This window comes from Haliotis rufescens, unplaced genomic scaffold (assembly GCF_023055435.1).
Source record: "Haliotis rufescens isolate VD_foot unplaced genomic scaffold, xgHalRufe1.0.p SCAF_1, whole genome shotgun sequence".
Taxonomy (NCBI): Eukaryota; Metazoa; Mollusca; class Gastropoda; order Lepetellida; family Haliotidae; genus Haliotis; species Haliotis rufescens.
This window is the reverse complement of record NW_025963779.1, coordinates 562,800-582,359: the sequence shown is the minus strand read 5'-3', so window position 1 is coordinate 582,359 and position 19,560 is coordinate 562,800. Positions and strand designations below refer to the sequence as shown.

General features: G+C 48.8%; 1 protein-coding gene across 2 annotated transcripts in view; it reads right to left on the bottom strand.

The window, feature by feature from the left end:
• Nucleotides 1-2,161: 2,161 nt before the first annotated feature.
• LOC124126548 (cadherin-23-like) overlaps nucleotides 2,162-19,560 on the bottom strand; it is a 128,206-nt gene continuing 110,807 nt past the window's right edge. The window contains exons 22-30 of one of the 2 annotated variants that reach the window (XR_007219932.1): nucleotides 14,922-15,047; nucleotides 11,659-11,850; nucleotides 9,619-9,806; nucleotides 7,671-7,958; nucleotides 7,167-7,469; nucleotides 5,884-6,251; nucleotides 5,625-5,686; nucleotides 2,610-4,455; nucleotides 2,162-2,568 (exon numbers count right to left, since the gene is read on the bottom strand). Coding sequence is in view for 1 of the 2 variants with exons in the window: in XM_048392242.1 (XP_048248199.1) it covers nucleotides 4,403-4,455; nucleotides 5,625-5,686; nucleotides 5,884-6,251; nucleotides 7,167-7,469; nucleotides 7,671-7,958; nucleotides 9,619-9,806; nucleotides 11,659-11,850; nucleotides 14,922-15,047 (1,580 nt within the window). In the remaining variant the exon portion in view is untranslated. Of the gene's footprint in view, nucleotides 4,456-5,624; nucleotides 5,687-5,883; nucleotides 6,252-7,166; nucleotides 7,470-7,670; nucleotides 7,959-9,618; nucleotides 9,807-11,658; nucleotides 11,851-14,921; nucleotides 15,048-19,560 lie in introns of both variants that reach the window. The other variant, XM_048392242.1, reaches the window with a different exon arrangement.

The following is a 19,560-nucleotide window of genomic DNA, read 5'->3' as shown; positions in this document are numbered from 1 at the left end:
CCTTGACAAGCCCAGGTTGTGTTGACGGAGGACCTTGACAAGCCCAGGTTGTGTTGACGGAGGACCTTGACAAGCCCAGGTTGTGATGACGGAGGATCTTGACAAAACCAGGTTGTGATGACGGAGGACCTCGACAAGCCCAGGTTGTGATGACGGAGGACCTTGACAAGCCCAGGTTGTGATGACGGAGGATCCCCCTTAACATTCCCAGGTTGTGTTGACGGAGGACCTCAATCTGGCCGAGTTGATTTCAGTACTATTTTGTAAATATTATAGTAAAGTCTTTCTTTGCCTTGTCGCTGTTTTAGCTGTCTGTCTCAAGCTGTTTTACTTGAGCAGAATAACAAGTCAAACCAGTTAGATATCTAACATATACACAAAGAAAAAAGTTAAGCACACCCTAATATATTTTATTATTGTTTCGTCCCAATATTTGTAACAGTCAGGAAAGATAAAATTACGGGAAGAATTATGTTTCTCGAGATGATGTAATCAGTGATGCGTGACGAAGGCTCACGTATCATGCATGGTGTGCCCGTGCAGCATGCTACTCTCGAGTATCTCTACAAGCAGTATGTCCAAACGTTAAAATTGCTTTCTTAAGCTCGGTTTTAAACAGTTATTCCATGACATTGTGATTGTGTGACCATGACACCAAGGAGATTATTAAACGACGCAAGATGGCAAATAATCGGCATGCAGTTGGCACTAGGGGTTGAGATCGCATATGCAGCAGTTGGCACTAGGGGTTGAAATCGCGCACCCAGCAGTTGGCACTAGGGGTTGAGACCGCGTACCCAGCAGTTGGCACTAGGGGTTGAGATCGCATATCCAGCAGTTGGCACTAGGGGTTGAGATGGTGTACCCAGCAGTTGGCAGTAGAAGTTGAGATCGCGCACCCAGCAGTTGGCACTAGAAGTTGAGACCGCATATCCAGCAGTTGGCACTAGGGGTTGAGATCGCGCACTCAGCAGTTGTCACTAGGGGTTGAGATCGCATACCCAGCAGTTGGCACTAGGGGTTGAGATCGCATACCTAGCAGTTTGCACTAGGGGTTGAGATCACGTACCCAGCAGTTGGCACTAGGGGTTGATATTGCATACCCAGCAGTTGGCACTAGAGGTTGAGATCGCGTACCCAGCAGTTGGCACTAGAGGCTAACATCACGCACCTAACAGTTAGTACTAGGGGTTGAGATCACGTATCCAGCAGTTAGCAGTAGAGGTTGAGATCACGCACATAACAGTTAGTAATACCCCCATTACACCGGACGGCGACCTTTCTGCGACCGTTCTGCGTTCTAAAGTTTTGCCAGGTCGGCGTTGAAGGCAGAGGGGTCGCAGAACGGTCGCGTAGAGCGCACACGGGAGGCAGAGGGAACGCTCAGCCATCGCCATGAGCGCCACTGTCGCTGAAAAGTTTTGAACCTGCTTAAAACAGTCGCAGTGAGATCGCCGTCGATGTAAGTCGCTCAAGGGAGGCAGAACGGAGGCAGAGGGAACGCAGAGGTAACGCAGAGGAGACGCAGAGGGAGCGCAGAGATATCGCACAGTGAACGCCAAGGTCGTTCAGGGAACGCAGTGACATTGACAAAAGTAACATATTTAGTCGCAGAAGGAAGGCAGAACGGTCGTAGGAGCGATGACACCAAAAGAGAGTTTTCATGAGTATGGCGACCCCACTGCGCTCTAGTCAAATTTTAGGACACAGAAGGAGCGCAGAGCGATCGCCGTTTGGTGTAATGGCCCCTTAATAGGGGATGAAATCGCGAACCAAGTAGTTAGTACTGGGGTTTGAGATCGCGAACCAAGTAGTTAGTACTGGGGTTTGAGATCGCGAACCAAGTAGTTAGTACTGGGGTTTGAGATCGCGAACCAAGTAGTTAGTACTGGGGTTTGAGATCGCGAACCAAGTAGTAAGTACTGGGGTATGAGATCGCGAACCAAGTAGTTAGTACTGGGGTTTGAGATCGCGAACCAAGTAGTAAGTACTGGGGGTTGAGATCGCGAACCAAGTAGTTAGTACTGGGGGTTGAGATCACGCACCTGACAGTTGGCACTAGAGGTTGAGATCGCGTACCCAGCAGTTAGTACTTAAGGTTGAGATCGCTCGATGCATGGGTGCTTTGGTGTGCAATGTTTAGAAACACACTCAGAATACACTAATTGCCATGCATTTATTTAAACAGAAAGTAAAATACAACATAAATACATAAATACAGATATCACAGTCATCTACACATTTGGCACATTTCAGAAGTAGCTAACACTCTCATATGATACATAATAATAAATTGAATCATGTATCTGTATACATACAGTGCTATATTTTAAAAGTTCGATACTATTTCAAAAGGGTTGCGAAGTGCATGCATTTCTTTAAACCAAATTGTGTGTGAAGGTTTAACATTCAATGACTAAATGGAGCATTCACTTCATTAAGCCAACGTGAAAGCACAGTAATTAACAGAACATAATAGAAAACATTCATCAAACCAAACGAATATCTTCGCACTCCCTTCATCGTCTTGCTTCGACCGCAACCTATTGAAACACCCCTCATCTCTACCTGCCTATCGCCACCATACCTCCAAGGACGTGTGTCTCTACCTGCCTATCGCCACCATACCTCCAAGGACGTGTGTCTCTACCTGCCTATCGCCACCATACCTCCAAGGACGTGTGTCTCTACCTGCCTATCGCCACCATACCTCCAAGGACGTGTGTCTCTACCTGCCTATCGCCACCATACCTCCAAGGACGTGTGTCTCTACCTGCCTATCGCCACCATACCTCCAAGGACGTGTGTCTCTACCTGCCTATCGCCACCATGCCTGTCTGGATGATATACTGTCTAGACAGTCTGGATGATATACGTCGAAGACAGAGCCTGGATGATATACTTCCTAGGCCAGAGCCTGGATGATATGCGTCGAAGACAGAGCCTTGATGATATACACCCTAGGCCAGAGCCTGGATGATATGCGTCGAAGACAGAGCCTAGATGATATACTTCCTAGACAGCCTGGATGATATACTTCCTAGGCCAGAGCCTGGATGATATGCGTCCTGGACAGAGCCTGGATGATATACGTCCTAGACAGTCTGGATGATATACTTCCTAGACAGTCTTAATGATATACGTCGAAGACAGAGCCTGGATGATATACTTCCTAGACAGTCTGGATGATATACTTCCTAGACAGTCTTCATGATATACGTCGAAAACAGAGCCTGGATGATATTTGCTAGACAGTCTGGATGATATACTTCCTAGACAGAGCCTGGATGATATACTTCCTAGGCCAGAGCCTGGATGATATGCGTCCTGGGCAGAGCCTGGATGATATACGTCCTAGACAGTCTGGATGATATACTTCCTAGACAGTCTTCATGATATACGTCGAAGACAGAGCCTGGATGATATACTTCCTAGACAATCTGGATGATATACTTCCTAGACAGTCTTCATGATATACGTCGAAAACAGAGCCTGGATGATATTTGCTAGACAGTCTGGATGATATACTTCCTAGACAGAGCCTGGATGATATACTTCCTAGGCCAGAGCCTGGATGATATGCGTCCTGGGCAGAGCCTGGTGATATACGTCCTAGACAGTCTGGATGATATACTTCCTAGACAGTCTTCATGATATACGTCGAAGACAGAGCCTGGATGATGTACTTCCTAGACAGTCTGGATGATATACTTCCTAGACAGTTTTCATGACATACGTCGAAGACAGGGCCTGAATGATATTTGCTAGACAGACCCTGGATGATGTACTTCCTAGACAGAGCCTGGATGATATACTTTCAGTCTGGATGATATACTTTCTAGACAGTCTGGATGATATACGTCGAAGACAGAGCCTGGATGATATACTTCCTAGACAGTGTTCATGATATACGTCGAAGACAGGGCCTGAATGATATTTGCTAGACAGGGCCTGGTTGATATACTTCCTAGACAGGGCCTGGATGATATTCAATGGCTTCAGTGCACATAACACAAGAGAATATATTCAACACGTCCCATGGAACTTATTTCTGAAAACATCCCGATTTATAAATATGGAAACTCTATTCCATCACCTTTACACGAGGATAGGCACGTTGAAGGGGTTTCCGTGGGTATATAGCATCAGGGAAGACATGCCATACAGATGCATGATACAAGTAACTAATTACCAGTTTTGAAACTACCTTGATAATTGTGGAGAATACAAAGGATCGTACGGAATGCAAGGATGATTACTCCATCCTAAAATGGGATTATTAATTGTTATAGACAACTGCACTTACTGCATTTACATAGAGTAACATGGGGATGACTATATAGTTCTACAGACTGTTGACAACACATGGACATCCGTGTGTAACGGTGACAGTAACGTGTGGCTAGCGGTAGTAGACAGGCGTGATCTGTGTTTTCCCAACACCGGGATCATTCACTGAAACAAATGAAATAAAGTCTTAACAGATCACCACTGGAAAACACAGCACATAACAACAGAGAGGGTTTATTCATTATAAGTAAATATAGAAGTGCACTTGACACTTCCTGAGAGACAGGCATCTTTATCCTATAGATGCGTGGTAATCAAATAGAAGCCTGGTAATCATAAAGAAGCACGGTAACAATATAGAAGTGTTAATCGTACAGAAGCATTAATCACACAGAAGCATTAATCTTATAGAAACAGGGGAATCAAATAGAAGCATGATAATGAATAGAAGCATGGTTATCAAATAGAAGTATGATAATCATATAGAAGCATGGTTATCATATAGAAGCATGGTTATCATATAGAAGCATGGTTGTCATATAGAACCATTGTTATCATATAGAAGCATGGTTATCATATAGAAGCATGGTTATCATATAGAAGCGTGGTAATTATATAGAAGCAAGATAATCATATAAAAGCATGACAATCATATAGAAGCATGGTTGTCACATAGAAGCATGGTTATCATATAGAAGCATGGTCGTCATATAGAAGCATGGTTATCATATAGAAGCGTGGTAATTATATAGAAGCATGATAATCATATAAAAGCATGATAATCATATAGAAGCATGCTTGTCATATAGAAGCATGGTTATCATATAGAAGCGTGGTAATCATATAGAAGCGTGGTAATTATATAGAAGCATGATAATCATATAAAAGCATGATAATCATATAGAAGCATGGTTATCATATAGAAGCATGGTTATCATATAGAAGCATGGTTATCATATAGAAGCAGGGTTATCATATAGAAGCATGGTCGTCATATAGAAGCATGGTTATCATATAGAAGCGTGGTAATTATATAGAAGCATGATAATCATATAAAAGCATGATAATCATATAGAAGCATGGTTATCATATAGAAGCGTGGTCGTCATATAGAAGCATGGTTATCATATAGAAGCATGGTCGTCATATAGAAGCATGGTTATCATATAGAAGCATGGTCGTCATATAGAAGCATGGTTATCATATAGAAGCGTGGTCGTCATATAGAAGCATGATAATCATATAGAAGCATGGTCGTCATATAGAAGCATGATAATCATATAGAAGCGTGGTAATCATAGAGAGGCATGTGCAGCAGGATGTTCAGTACTCACGCATGTTGAGTTTGACACTGGAGGTTGTGCTGACACGGTTATTCTTGATCGTTGACTCACGCCTGGAAGTAGTGGGAAGATGGGAGGTCACAGCACTGCGACGTTATTACAAGCACAAAGAACGTGAACAACAGCGCTATTTATACATAGTATATCTGCATCACTTTAACAACTAATACACCCATTTAAGTAGCTAATTCCAAGATACCATGCATTGTGTTTCAGGACTATTATGTGTGAATAGCATTGCTATACTCACGAGTTGACATTGTATCTCCGTGTGTTCGGCTTGTTCCGGTTCCTGGCCGCACATCGCTTCTTGGCCTGGATCCCGCCTACAACGGCCGCCGCCGTCAGAGCGCCACCTATAGCCACGGCTCCACAGATCAATCCCGCCATGGCTCCCGGGCTCAGCGAGGAGAAGCCATTGGAGCCTGAACCGGAATTTGCCGAGTTGGACAATAAGTTGAGGGCTCCATTGGCCCCACCTGCTATGTTGCCATTTGCATTAGCGTTACCGTTAGCGTTAGCATTGGCATTTGCGTTAGCATTTGCATTTGCATTAGGATCTGGTGTCTCGGTTGGTGGTGGTGGCAGGGTGGTTACAAGTACGTATTGCAGGTCCAGCTGGAGACATACAAGATGTGTTACCATGTTTCTTCTTCTTTTTTTCGTTTCTTTTTAAAAAACATTTTTATTTCAATTCAGTAGGCATAAATGTAACATTGGTACATGAGGTATATAAGTGATCAGATATGGGTATGTACATATATTGATTGACTGAGAAATTATAAAAAGTAGGCTGATAATTTCTTCCATTTTCTGTGGAATCTATAGATACTACTATTTTTCATCGCGATAATTATTTCGATTTTGCATACATCTTTCAATATGTTTATGAAGAAAGGAAAGCATAATGGGGTTTTCTTAATGCTTGACTGATGAATGTATTTCTTTTGCAAGAAGAAGTATATGGTGGAAAAGATGGTTGTTTTTGTTGTAGAAAAATAACTTATCAAGAATGGTAATATGAATATCATATGCAAGTTTCGAGTTTAGGTACATTTCAATTTCTAACTAAAATTATTTTATAAAAACGCATTCCACATACACATGGTATAATTTTGCAGATTCAGAGAGACACAAAAAGAGCATATATCATCATCAGTTAACTTCATTTTTAATAATTCCTTTTTGGTATAGAGAGCTCTATTTACGAATCTGTAATGGAAGTCTGTTTGATATGTTACGATGGTTACCGATAGAGACACGATCAATGCTACAATGGTTACCGACAGAGACACATTCAATGCTGCCATGCTTACAGAATGAGACTCAACCGATACTTCAATGTTTGCAGAGTGAGACGCACAAGCAATACTACCGTGATTGGCAGCTCGATTTGCACTGGGTCCGTGGTTACAGGTGAGGTACACATCAAGTAGAGGAGTACACATACAGGGGCGGCTATACTCCGCATTGTGTGACCATCACATTGGTGGGGGATCATTACATATAGTTTAAACAGATAATAAAACGTACCTTAGTTTCACTCTTCCTTTGAGGATTCCCATTGTCAATGACTTCAACGTCACACTTGAAGTTCTGCCCTCCAACAAACCCAGTAGCCATTGAGCTGGACAGTCGGACCTTGCAGTCGGCACCAACGGTGATATATCCGTCCAGGGCGGCATCGCACTGCTTGGCTCTACATGTGAACATCCCGTTCGTGAGCGCGTCCAGGTCGTCAGCTACCATGGCGATGATCTCCTTCCCTTCTAAATCTGTGTTAAACACTTGGCCAAAGTAACTTGGCATCTCGAATATGGGGTCGTTGTCGTTCACCTGGGCATTGAGCATTCATGTATAAGCCTACAAGCATATTACAGTATATCGGTGTGTTAACTCTTGATATAGGAAGGACTGGGATGAAATCACGCTGTTAGATTTATGTTTTGTATTACTTGATCATCACACTCGTTTCAATGTAAAATGTTTGGGACATAAAGTTGGAACATGTTATTAAACCAATGACGATGCAGCTACCTCCAACACTGTCACGGCGACGTCAAACTTGACCTTTTCTGTGGGAAGGTCGCCCTTATCTACGAACTCGACCTTCAGATCAATCAGTTCCTTGTCTGCCTTCTTGTCTCTCAGTTCAGGGTCCAGCTCGATCGCTGCCCTGAGACACAGAGTACAGTCGGCGCCACTGATGGTGAACGAGTCCTTGTACTTGGCCGGATCAGTGATCGTCCACTTCCACTTTTCAACGTCGCCGAAGTCTGGGTCGAAACCACCGCAGCCTAATTTGACACACTGGTTCACTTGGTCCTGAAATGCAGGTGTAAGATTACTGGTGCGGCATTACGCAATACTCACACACATTGAAAACATAAGAGCAGTGAAGACAAAAGCGTAGTGAAGACAAAATTGTAGTGAAGTCAAAATTGTAGTGAGGAGAAAATTGCAGTGAAGAGAAAAGTGTAGCGAAGACAACAGTGTAATTAAGATAAAAGTGTAGTGGAGACAAAAGCGTGGTGAAGATAAAAGTGTAGTTAAGATAAACGCGTGGTGAAGACAAAAGTGTAGTGAAGACAAAAGTAATCAGGACAAAAGTGTAGTGGAGACAGAAGTAAGGAAAACAAAAGCATGTTAAACACAAAAACATAGTGAAGTGTAGTGGAGACAAAAGTGTAGTGAAGATAAAAGCGTAGAGGAGACAAAAGCGTGGTGAAGATAAAAGTGTGGTGAAGATAAACATGCGGTGAAGACAAAAGTGTAGTGAAGACAAAACTTTTAAGGAAAAAAGTGTAGTCAAGACAGAAGTAAGGAAAACAAAAGTATAGTAAACACAAAAGCATAGTGAAGACAAAAGTGTAGTTAAGATAAAAGTGTAGTTAAGATAAAAGCGTAGTGGAGACAAAAGCGTGGTAGAGATAAAAGTGTAGTTAAGATAAACGCGTAGTGGAGACAAAAGCGTAGTGAAGATAAAAGTGTAGTTAAGATAAAAGCGTAGTGGAGACAAAAGCGTGGTGAAGATAAAAGTGTAGTTAAGATAAACACGTAGTGGAGACAAAAGCGTAGTGGAGACAAAAGTGTAGTGAAGATAAAAGTGTAGTGAAGTAAGAAGTAATGAAGACAAAAGTAAAGTAAACACAAAAGCACGTGAAGATAAAAGCGTGGTGGAGACAAAAGTATAGTTAAGATAAACACGTAGTGGAGACAAAAGCGTGGTTAAGATAAAAGTTTGGTTAAGATAAACGCATGGTGGAGACAAAAGTGAACTGAAGATAAACGCGTGGTAGAGACAAAAGGGTAATTAAGATAAACGCATAGTGAAGCCAAATGCGAGGTGAAGATAAACATGTGGTGGAGACAAAACGGTAGTTAAGATAAACGCGTACTGGAGACAAAAGTGTGGTGAAGATAAACACGTGGTGTAGTGAAGACAAAAGTAATAAGGACAAAAGGGTAGTGAAGACAGAAGTAATGAAGACAAAAGTATAGTAATCACAAAAGCATAGTGAAGACAAAAGTGTAGTTAAGATAAAATCGTAGTGGAGACAAAAGCGTGGTGAAGACAAAAGTAATAAGGACAAAAGTGTAGTGAAGACAAAAGGAATGAAGACAAAAGTATAGTAAACACAAAAGCATAGTGAAGACAAAAGTGTAGTTAAGATAAAATCGTAGTGGAGACAAAAGCGTGGTGAAAATAAAAGTGTGGTGACGATTGAAACGTGGTGGAGACAAAAGTGTAGTGAAGACAAAAGTAATAAGGACAAAAGTGTAGTGAAGACAGAAGTAATGAAGACAAAACTATAGTAAAGACAAAAGCGTAGTGAAGACAATATCGTGAAGAAAAACGTTTTGTGATGAGAAAGGTGCAGTGAAGACAAAGCTGAAATGAAGACAATATTGTAGTCAATACAATATTTAGTCTACTGACGACGAAGGTGTAGGGAGAAGGGCATAAAAGTGAAGACAAGCTCACCTCTTTAAACTCAGCCGAATATTTCAACCCGTTGACAATGCCCGGAGCCTCATTGACATCATCGATGTCCAAGTATGTGACGATGTCGTCAGACGTCCAACAGCCGTCATTGACGCTGACAAAAAATGTGTACTTGTTTAACGTCTCGTAGTCCAGCTCTCTGCCAGCACGTAGTTTGATTGAGACAACTGGAAGGAGATGGACATGTTGATCGTGGGGAATCCCCGTGCTGTGGAATGGTTCCTTATGTTGAGTACACGTGTACCTAACCGGATCTTTACCTTACAGTGCACATGAATAACATGATTGGAAAGAAATGAAGTTAAATGATTCAATCTGACTTAAAAACTTTGGATGCAACCATAGGATACAACTACTAGACTATTTTATTCATTGGTTCCACACAGGACCCGCTTCAAGTAGCTACTAAGTCGAATATTCTGTTATGAATGTGATTAACGGTCTTTCATTATTTGTAAGGATTTGTTTGTTGTTTTTCTGGGAGGTTAGCTGATACCGAATGAGCAACAGTCAATATTGTTACTACAGCTGAGTCAAAGGTTAGCCTTGTTACAACTACTGAGTCGAGGGTCAACACTTTCACTACTACTGAGTCGAGGGTCAACACTATTACTATTACTAAGTCAAAGGTGAACACCTTTACTACCACTGAGTCGAAGGTCAACACTGTCACTACTTCTAAGTCAAAGGTCAACACCTTTACTACTACTGAGTCGAAGGTCAACACTGTCACTACTACTGAGTCGAAGGTCAACGCTTTTACTACTACTGAGTCGAAGGTCAACACATTTACTACTACTGAGTCGAAGGTCAACACTGTCACTACTTCTAAGTCAAAAGGTCAACACCTTTACTACTACTGATTCGAAGGTCAACACTGTCACTACTACTGAGTCGAAGGTCAACGCTATTACTACTACTGAGTCGAAGGTCAACACATTTACTACTACTGAGTCGAAGGTCAACACTGTCACTACTTCTAAGTCAAAGGTCAACATATTAACTACTACTGAGTCGAAGGTCAACACTCTCACTACTACTGAGTCGAAGGTCAACGCTATTACTATTACTAAGTCAAAGGTCAACGCATCTACTACTACTGAGTCGAAGGTCAACACTGTCACTACTTCTAAGTCAAAGGTCAACACATTTACTACTACTGAGTCGAAGGTCAACACTGTCACTACTACTGAGTCGAAGGTCAACGCTATTACTACTACTGAGTCGAAGGTCAACACATTTACTACTACTGAGTCAAAGGTCAACACTGTCACTACTTCTAAGTCAAATGTCAACATATTAACTACTACTGAGCCGAAAGTCAACACTGTCACTACTACTGAGTCGAAGGTCAACGCTATTACTATTACTAAGTCAAAGGTCAACGCATCTACTACTACTGAGTCGAAGGTCAACACTGTCACTACTACTGAGTCGAAGGTCAACGCTATTACTACTACTGAGTCGAAGGTCAACACATTTACTACTACTGAGTCGAAGGTCAACACTGTCACTACTTCTAAGTCAAAGGTCAACACATTTACTACTACTGAGCCGAAGGTCAACACTGTCACTGCTACTGAGTCGAAGGTCAACGCTATTACTACTACTGAGTCGAAGGTCAACACATTTACTACTACTGAGTCGAAGGTCAACACTGCCACTACTACTGAGTCGAAGGTCAACACTATTACTACTACTGAGTCGAAGGTCAACACTGCTACCATTACTGAGTCGAAGGTCAACGCTATTACTATTACTAAGTCAAAGGTCAACACATTTACTACTACTGAGCCGAAGGTCAACACTGTCACTACTACTGAGTCGAAGGTCAACACTATTTCTACTACTGAGTCGAAGGTCAACACTGCTACCATTACTGAGTCGAAGGTCAACAGTGCTACAATTACTGAGTCGAAGGTCAAGGTCAACACTGTTACCACAATTAGGTCGAAGGGAAGTATTGTTTCAAATATTTGTGAGTATGGCGACACTGGAGTTCCTTAGATTGCAGCTTACCCTTGTCGGTCACCACAGCCTCAAAGTTGGCGGCCGCCTCTTCAGGGAGGGTTTTGATCGTGGTCGAATAGCCAGTCGCGTGGGTGTCTTCGTCAGTGATGGTCAGTTTGAATATCTCGACTCCGGGCGCTGCGTCCTCTTTGGCGAACACTTTGGTATTCGTCTGGGTCAGCACTGGCTTCTTGTTAACATCTACAAAAGTAAATATGCATTTCATTTGTAAATATGTCATGAGTAGACTTCCAATGAAGTCTGTGTATTTTGTTATAAACATATTTCTGGGGTACGTATAGAAGAACAGGCGACAGTACTGATGTGACTGTAACGTGTACGTCCCTTTAAGTACCACACGCCGGGCGACTCTCTTCCTGGTGACACCCGCACGCCGACACTCTCCCAGGTAACACACGCACGACGACACTCTCCCAGGTAACACACGCACGACGACTCTCTCCCAGGTAACACCCCCACGCCGACTCTCTCCCAGGTAGCACACGCACGACGACGCTCTCCCAGGTAACATACGCACGACGACACTCTCCCAGGTAACACACGCACGACGACACTCTCCCAGGTAGCACACGCACGACGACGCTCTCCTAGGCTACACACGCACGACGACTCTCTCCAAGGTAGCACACGCACGACGACACTCTCCCAGGTAGCACACGCACGACGACAGTCTCCTAGGCTACACACGCACGACGACTCTCTCCCAGGTAGCACACGCACGACGACACTCTCCTAGGCTACACACGCACGACGACACTCTCCCAGGTAGCACACGCACGACGACGCTCTCCCAGGTAGCACACGCACGACGACACTCTCCTAGGCTACACACGCACGACGACTCTCTCCCAGGTAGTACACGCACGCCGACACTCTCCCAGATAACACACGCACGACGACACTCTCCCAGGTAGCACACGCGCGACGACACTCTCCCAGGTAGCACACGCACGACGACTCTCTCCCAGGTAACACACGCACGACGACGCTCTCCCAGGTAACACACACACATGGTGACGCTCTCCCAGGTAACACACGCACGCCGACACTCTCCCAGGTAACACACGCACGCCGACACTCTCCCAGGTAACACACGCACGAAGACACTCTCCCAGGTAACATCCCCACGCCGACTCTCTCCCAGGTAACACACACATGCCGACACTCTCCCAGGTAACACACGCACGCCGACACTCTCCCATGTAACACACGCACGACGACGCTCTCCCAGGTAACACACACAGGACGACACTCTCCCAGGTTACACACGCACGCCGACACTCTCCCAGGTAACACACACACATGGTGACGCTCTCCCAGGTAACACACGCACGCCGACACTCTACCAGGTAACACACGCACGACGACGCTCTCCCAGGTAACATCCCCACGCCGACTCTCTCCCAGGTAACACACACATGCCGACACTCTCCCAGGTAACACACGCACGACGACCCTCTCCCAGGTAACATCCCCACGCCGACTCTCTCCCAGGTAACACCCCCACGCCGACTCTCTCCCAGGTAGCACACGCACGACGACGCTCTCCCAGGTAACATACGCACGACGACACTCTCCCAGGTAACACACGCACGACGACACTCTCCCAGGTAGCACACGCACGACGACGCTCTCCCAGGTAACATACGCACGACGACACTCTCCCAGGTAACACACGCACGACGACACTCTCCCAGGTAGCACACGCACGACGACACTCTCCCAGGTAGCACACGCACGACGACGCTCTCCTAGGCTACACACGCACGACGACTCTCTCCAAGGTAGCACACGCACGACGACACTCTCCCAGGTAGCACACGCACGACGACACTCTCCCAGGTAGCACACGCACGACGACACTCTCCCAGGTAGCACACGCACGACGACACTCTCCTAGGCTACACACGCACGACGACTCTCTCCCAGGTAGCACACGCACGCCGACACTCTCCCAGGTAACAGACGCACGCCGACTCTCTCCCAGGTAACACACGCACGACGACGCTCTCCCAGGTAACACACGCACATGGTGACGCTCTCCCAGGTAACACACGCACGCCGACACTCTCCCAGGTAACACACGCACGCCGACACTCTCCCAGGTAACACACGCACGAAGACACTCTCCTAGGCTATACACACGCACGACAACACTCTCCCAGGTAACACACGCACGAAGACACTCTCCCAGGTAACATCCCCACGCCGACTCTCTCCCAGGTAACACACACATGCCGACACTCTCCCAGGTAACACACGCACGCCGACACTCTCCCATGTAACACACGCACGACGACGCTCTCCCAGGTAACACACACAGGACGATACTCTCCCAGGTTACACACGCACGCCGACACTCTCCCAGGTAACACACACACATGGTGACGCTCTCCCAGGTAACACACGCACGCCGACGCTCTACCAGGTAACACATGCACGACGACGCTCTCCCAGGTAACATCCCCACGCCGACTCTCTCCCAGGTAACACACACATGCCGACACTCACCCAGGTAACACACGCACGACGACCCTCTCCCAGGTAACATCCCCACGCCGACTCTCTCCCAGGTAACACACACATGCCGACACTCTCCCAGGTAACACACGCACGACGACACTCTCCCAGGTAGCACACGCACGACGACACTCTCCTAGGCGACACACGCACGACGACACTCTCCCAGGTAGCACACGCACGACGACACTCTCCCAGGTAACACATGAACGGCAATATTCCAAGGTAACACACGCACGGCAACATTCCCAGGTAACACACGAACGGCAACATTCCCAGGTAACACACGAACGGCAACATTCCGAGGTAACACACGAACGGCAACATTCCCAGGTAACACACGAACGGCAACATTCCCAGGTAACACACGAACGGCAATATTCCAAGGTAACACACGCACGGCAACATTCCCAGGTAACACACGAACGGCAACATTCCCAGGTACACGAACAGCAACATTCCCAGGTAACACACGAACAGCAACATTCCCAGGTAACACAGACCCGGCAACACTCTCCCAGGTAATAAACACACATGATGACGCTCTCCCACGTAACACACACCTGGTGACGCTCTCCCAGGTAACACACGAACGGCAACGCCCTGTCAGGTAACACACGCACGGCAACATTCCCGCGTAATACACGCACGACGACCCTCACACAGATAACACACGACCAATTACCCCTTGCCAGGTGACATACATCCGACTACATCGTCCAGGTACTTACTGTTTATGGTGATGGAAACTTTGCACACGGCCGTATTCTCAAAAGGGTCACTCAGTGTTGCCGTGATCTCTACGAAATCAGCCTTCTGGTTTTTCAGATCTGCACTAGCCGTCAGTTCCCCGGTGTCTGCAAGGGAATTGTGGAGTTATTGTAGAGAAATACAAAGGTGGAAGGCTCACGCGGATGACGGTGTCGCGTTGGTATGTGATGCTGTTAGCATTGGATGTTGCTAGTAAGTGGCGCTGTTAGCATCGGCGGCTGTGAGCAAGTGATGTTGTTAGCATTGCATGTTGGTAGTGAGTGACGCTGTTAGCTTTGCATGTTGGTAGCGAGTGACGCTGTTAGAATTGCATGTTGGAAGTGAGTGACGCTGTTAGCATTGCATGTTGGTAATGAGTGACATTGTTGGCATTGAATGCTGGTAGTGAGTGACGCTGTTAGCATTGCATGTTGGTAGTTTGTGACGCTGTTAGCATTGAATGTTGCTAGTTAGTAAGTGACTCCGTGAGCATTTAAGGATGTTATTGAGTGACGCTGTTACCATTGGATGTTTTTAGTAAGAGACGCTGTTTGTTGGTGAACCTGTTATTTCTAACCCTGTTAGCATGAGATAAGAGGAAAACACAAGTGGATTGTCTATACGAAAGGAATCACTGCAGGTGGAAGAAGGAGCAGGTGTAAGCAGGAGCTGGGAGAAGGAGGAGCTGGGAGAAGGAGGAGCTGGGAGAAGGAGGAGCAGGTGTGGGGAGGTGCTAGGAGAAGGAGGAGCAGGTTTGGGGAGGTGCTGGGAGAAGGAGGAGCAGGTGTGGGGAGGTGCTGGGGGAAGGAGGAGCAGGTGTGGGGAGGTGCTAGGAGAAGGAGGAGCAGGTGTGGGGAGGAGCTGGGGGAAGGAGGAGCAGGTGGAAGGAGGAGCTGGGAGAAGGAGGAGCAGGTGTGGGGAGGTGCTGGGAGAAAGGGGAGCAGGTGTGGCGAGGTGCTGGGAGAAGGAGGAGCAGGTGTGGGGAGGTGCTAGGAGAAGGAGGAGCAGGTTTGGGGAGGAGCTGGGAGAAGGAGGAGCAGGTGTGGGGATGTCTGGAGAAGGAGGAGCAGGTGTAAGGAGGAGCTGGGAGAAGGAGGAGCAGGTGTGGGGAGGTGCTGGGAGAAAGGGGAGCAGGTGTGGCGAGGTGCTGGGAGAAGGAGGAGCAGGTGTGGGGAGGTGCTAGGAGAAGGAGGAGCAGGTTTGGGGAGGTGCTGGGAGAAGGAGGAGCAGGTGTGGGGAGGTGCTAGGAGAAGGAGCAGCAGGTGTGGGGAGGTGCTGGGGGAAGGAGGAGCAGGTGTAAGGAGGAACTGAGAAGAGGAACAGGTTTGGGGAGGAGCTGGGAAAAGAAGGAGCAGGTGTGGGGAGGAGCTGGGAGAAGGAGGAGCAGGTGTGGGGAGGTGCTAGGAGAAGGAGGAGCAGGTGTGGGGAGGTGCTGGGGGAAGGAGGAGCAGGTGTAAGGAGGAACTGAGAAGAGGAACAGGTTTGGGGAGGAGCTGGGAGAAGGAGGAGCAGGTGTGGGGAGGAGCTGGGAGAAGGAGGAGCAGGTGTGGGGAGGTGCAGGGAGAAGGAGGAGCAGGTGTAAGGAGGAGCTGGGAGAAGGAGGAGCAGGTGTGGGGAGGTGCTGGGGGAAGGAGGAGCAGGTGTGGGGAGGAGCTGGGAAAAGGAGGAGCAGGTGTGGGGAGGTGCTGGGAGAAGGAGGAGCAGGTGTAAGGAGGAGCTGGGAGAAGGAGGAGCAGGTGTGGGGAGGAGCTGGGAGAAGGAGGAGCAGGTGTGGGGAGGTGCTGGGAGAAGGAGGAGCAGGTGTAAGGAGGAGCTGGGAGAAGGAGGAGCAGGTGTGGGGAGGTGCTGGGAGAAAGGGGAGCAGGTGTGGGGAGGTGTTGGGGGAAGGAGGAGCAGGTGTGGGGAGGAGCTGGGAGAAGGAGGAACAGGTGTGGGAAGGAGCTGGGAGAAGGAGGAGCAGGTGTGGGGAGCTGCTGGGAGAAGGAGGAGCAGGTGTGGGAAGGTGCTGGGAGAAGGAGGAGCAGGTGTGGGGACGTGCTGGGAGAAGGAGGAGCAGGCGTAAGGAGGAACTGAGAAGAGGAACAGGTTTGGGGAGGAGCTGGGAGAAGAAGGAGCAGGTGTGGGGAGGAGCTGGGAGAAGGAGGAGCAGGTGTGGGGAGCTGCTGGGAGAAGGAGGAGCAGGTGTGGGAAGGTGCTGGGAGAAGGAGGAGCAGGTGTGGGGACGTGCTGGGAGAAGGAGGAGCAGGTGTAAGGAGGAACTGAGAAGAGGAACAGGTTTGGGGAGGAGCTGGGAGAAGAAGGAGCAGGTGTGGGGAGGAGCTGGGAGAAGGAGGAGCAGGTGTGGGGAGGTGCTGGGAGAAGGAGGAGCAGGTGTAAGGAGGAGCTGGGAGAAGGAGGAGCAGGTGTAAGGAGGAACTGAGAGGAGGAACAGGTTTGGGGAGGAGCTGGGAGAAGGAGGAGCAGGTGTAAGGAGGTTCTGGGAGAAGGAGGAGCAGGTGTAAGGAGGTTCTGGGAGTAGGAGGAGCAGGTGTAAGGAGGTTCTGGGAGAAGGAGGAGCAGGTAGGGGAGGTGCTAGGAGAAGGAGGAGCAGGTGTGGAGAGGAGCTGGGAGAAGGAGGAGCAGGTGTAAGGAGGTTCTGGGAGAAGGAGGAGCAGGTGTAAGGAGGTTCTGGGAGAAGGAGGAGCAGGTGTGGGGAGGTGCTAGGAGAAGGAGGAGCAGGTGTGGGGAGGTGTTAGGAGAAGGAGGAGCAGGTGTGGGGAGGTTCTGGGAGAAGGAGGAGCAGGTGTGGGGAGGTGCTGGGAGAAGGAGGAGCAGGTGTGGGGAGGTGCTAGGAGAAGGAGGAGCAGGTGTGGGGAGGTGTTAGGAGAAGGAGGAGCAGGTGTGGGGAGGTTCTGGGAGAAGGAGGAGCAGGTGTGGGGAGGTGCTGGGAGAAGGAGGAGCAGGTGTGAGGAGCTGGGAGAAGGAGGAGCAGGTGTAAGGAGGAACTGAGAGGAGGAACAGGTTTGGGGAGCAGCTGGGAGAAGAAGGAGCAGGTGTGGGGAGGAGCTGGGAGAAGGAGGAGCAGGTGTGAGGAGCTGGGAGAAGGAGGAGCAGGTGTAAGGAGGAACTGAGAGGAGGAACAGGTTTGGGGAGGAGCTGGGAGAAGAAGGAGCAGGTGTGGGGAGGTGCTGGAGAAGGAGGAGCAGGTGAAAGGAGGAGCTGGGAGAAGGAGGAGCAGGTGTGGAGAGGTGCTGGGAGAAAGGGGAGCAGGTGTGGCGAGGTGCTGGGAGAAGGAGGAGCAGGTGTGGGGAGGTGCTAGGAGAAGGAGGAGCAGGTTTGGGGAGGTGCTGGGAGAAGGAGGAGCAGGTGTGGGCAGGTGCTAGGAGAAGGAGGAGCAGGTGTGGGGAGGTGCTGGGGGAAGGAGGAGCAGGTGTGGGGAGGTGCTGGGAGAAGGAAGAGCAGGTGTGGGGAGGTGCTAGGAGAAGGAGGAGCAGGTTTGGGGAGGTGCTGGGAGAAGGAGTAGCAGGTGTGGGGAGGTGCTGGGGGAAGGAGGAGCAGGTGTGGGGAGGAGCTAGGAGAAGGAGGAGCAGGTGTGGGGAGGTGCTGGGAGAAGGAGTAGCAGGTGTGGGGAGGTGCTGGGGGAAGGAGGAGCAGGTGTGGGGAGGAGCTAGGAGAAGGAGTAGCAGGTGTGGGGAGGTGCTGGGGGAAGGAGGAGCAGGTGTGGGGAGGAGCTAGGAGAAGGAGGAGCAGGTGTGGGGAGGTGCTGGGAGAAGGAGGAGCAGGTGTAAGGAGGAGCTGGGAGAAGGAGGAGCAGGTGTGGGGAGGAGCTGGGAGAAGGAGGAGCAGGTGTGGGGAGGTGCAGGGAGAAGGAGGAGCAGGTGTAAGGAGGAGCTCGGAGAAGGAGGAGCAGGTGTGGGGAGGTGCTGGGGGAAGGAGGAGCAGGTGTGGGGAGGAGCTGGGAAAAGGAGGAGCAGGTGTGGGGAGGTGCTGGGAGAAGGAGGAGCAGGTGTAAGGAGGAGCTGGGAGAAGGAGGAGCAGGTGTGGGGAGGAGCTGGGAGAAGGAGGAGCAGGTGTGGGGAGGTGCTGGGAGAAGGAGGAGCAGGTGTAAGAAGGAGCTGGGAGAAGGAGGAGCAGGTGTGGGGAGGTGCTGGGAGAAAGGGGAGCAGGTGTGGGGAGGTGTTGGGGGAAGGAGGAGCAGGTGTGGGGAGGAGCTGGGAGAAGGAGGAACAGGTGTGGGAAGGAGCTGGGAGAAGGAGGAGCAGGTGTGGGGAGCTGCTGGGAGAAGGAGGAGCAGGTGTGGGAAGGTGCTGGGAGAAGGAGGAGCAGGTGTGGGGACGTGCTGGGAGAAGGAGGAGCAGGTGTAAGGAGGAACTGAGAAGAGGAACAGGTTTGGGGAGGAGCTGGGAGAAGAAGGAGCAGGTGTGGGGAGGAGCTGGGAGAAGGAGGAACAGGTGTGGGAAGGAGCTGGGAGAAGGAGGAGCAGGTGTGGGGAGCTGCTGGGAGAAGGAGGAGCAGGTGTGGGAAGGTGCTGGGAGAAGGAGGAGCAGGTGTGGGGACGTGCTGGGAGAAGGAGGAGCAGGTGTAAGGAGGAACTGAGAAGAGGAACAGGTTTGGGGAGGAGCTGGGAGAAGAAGGAGCAGG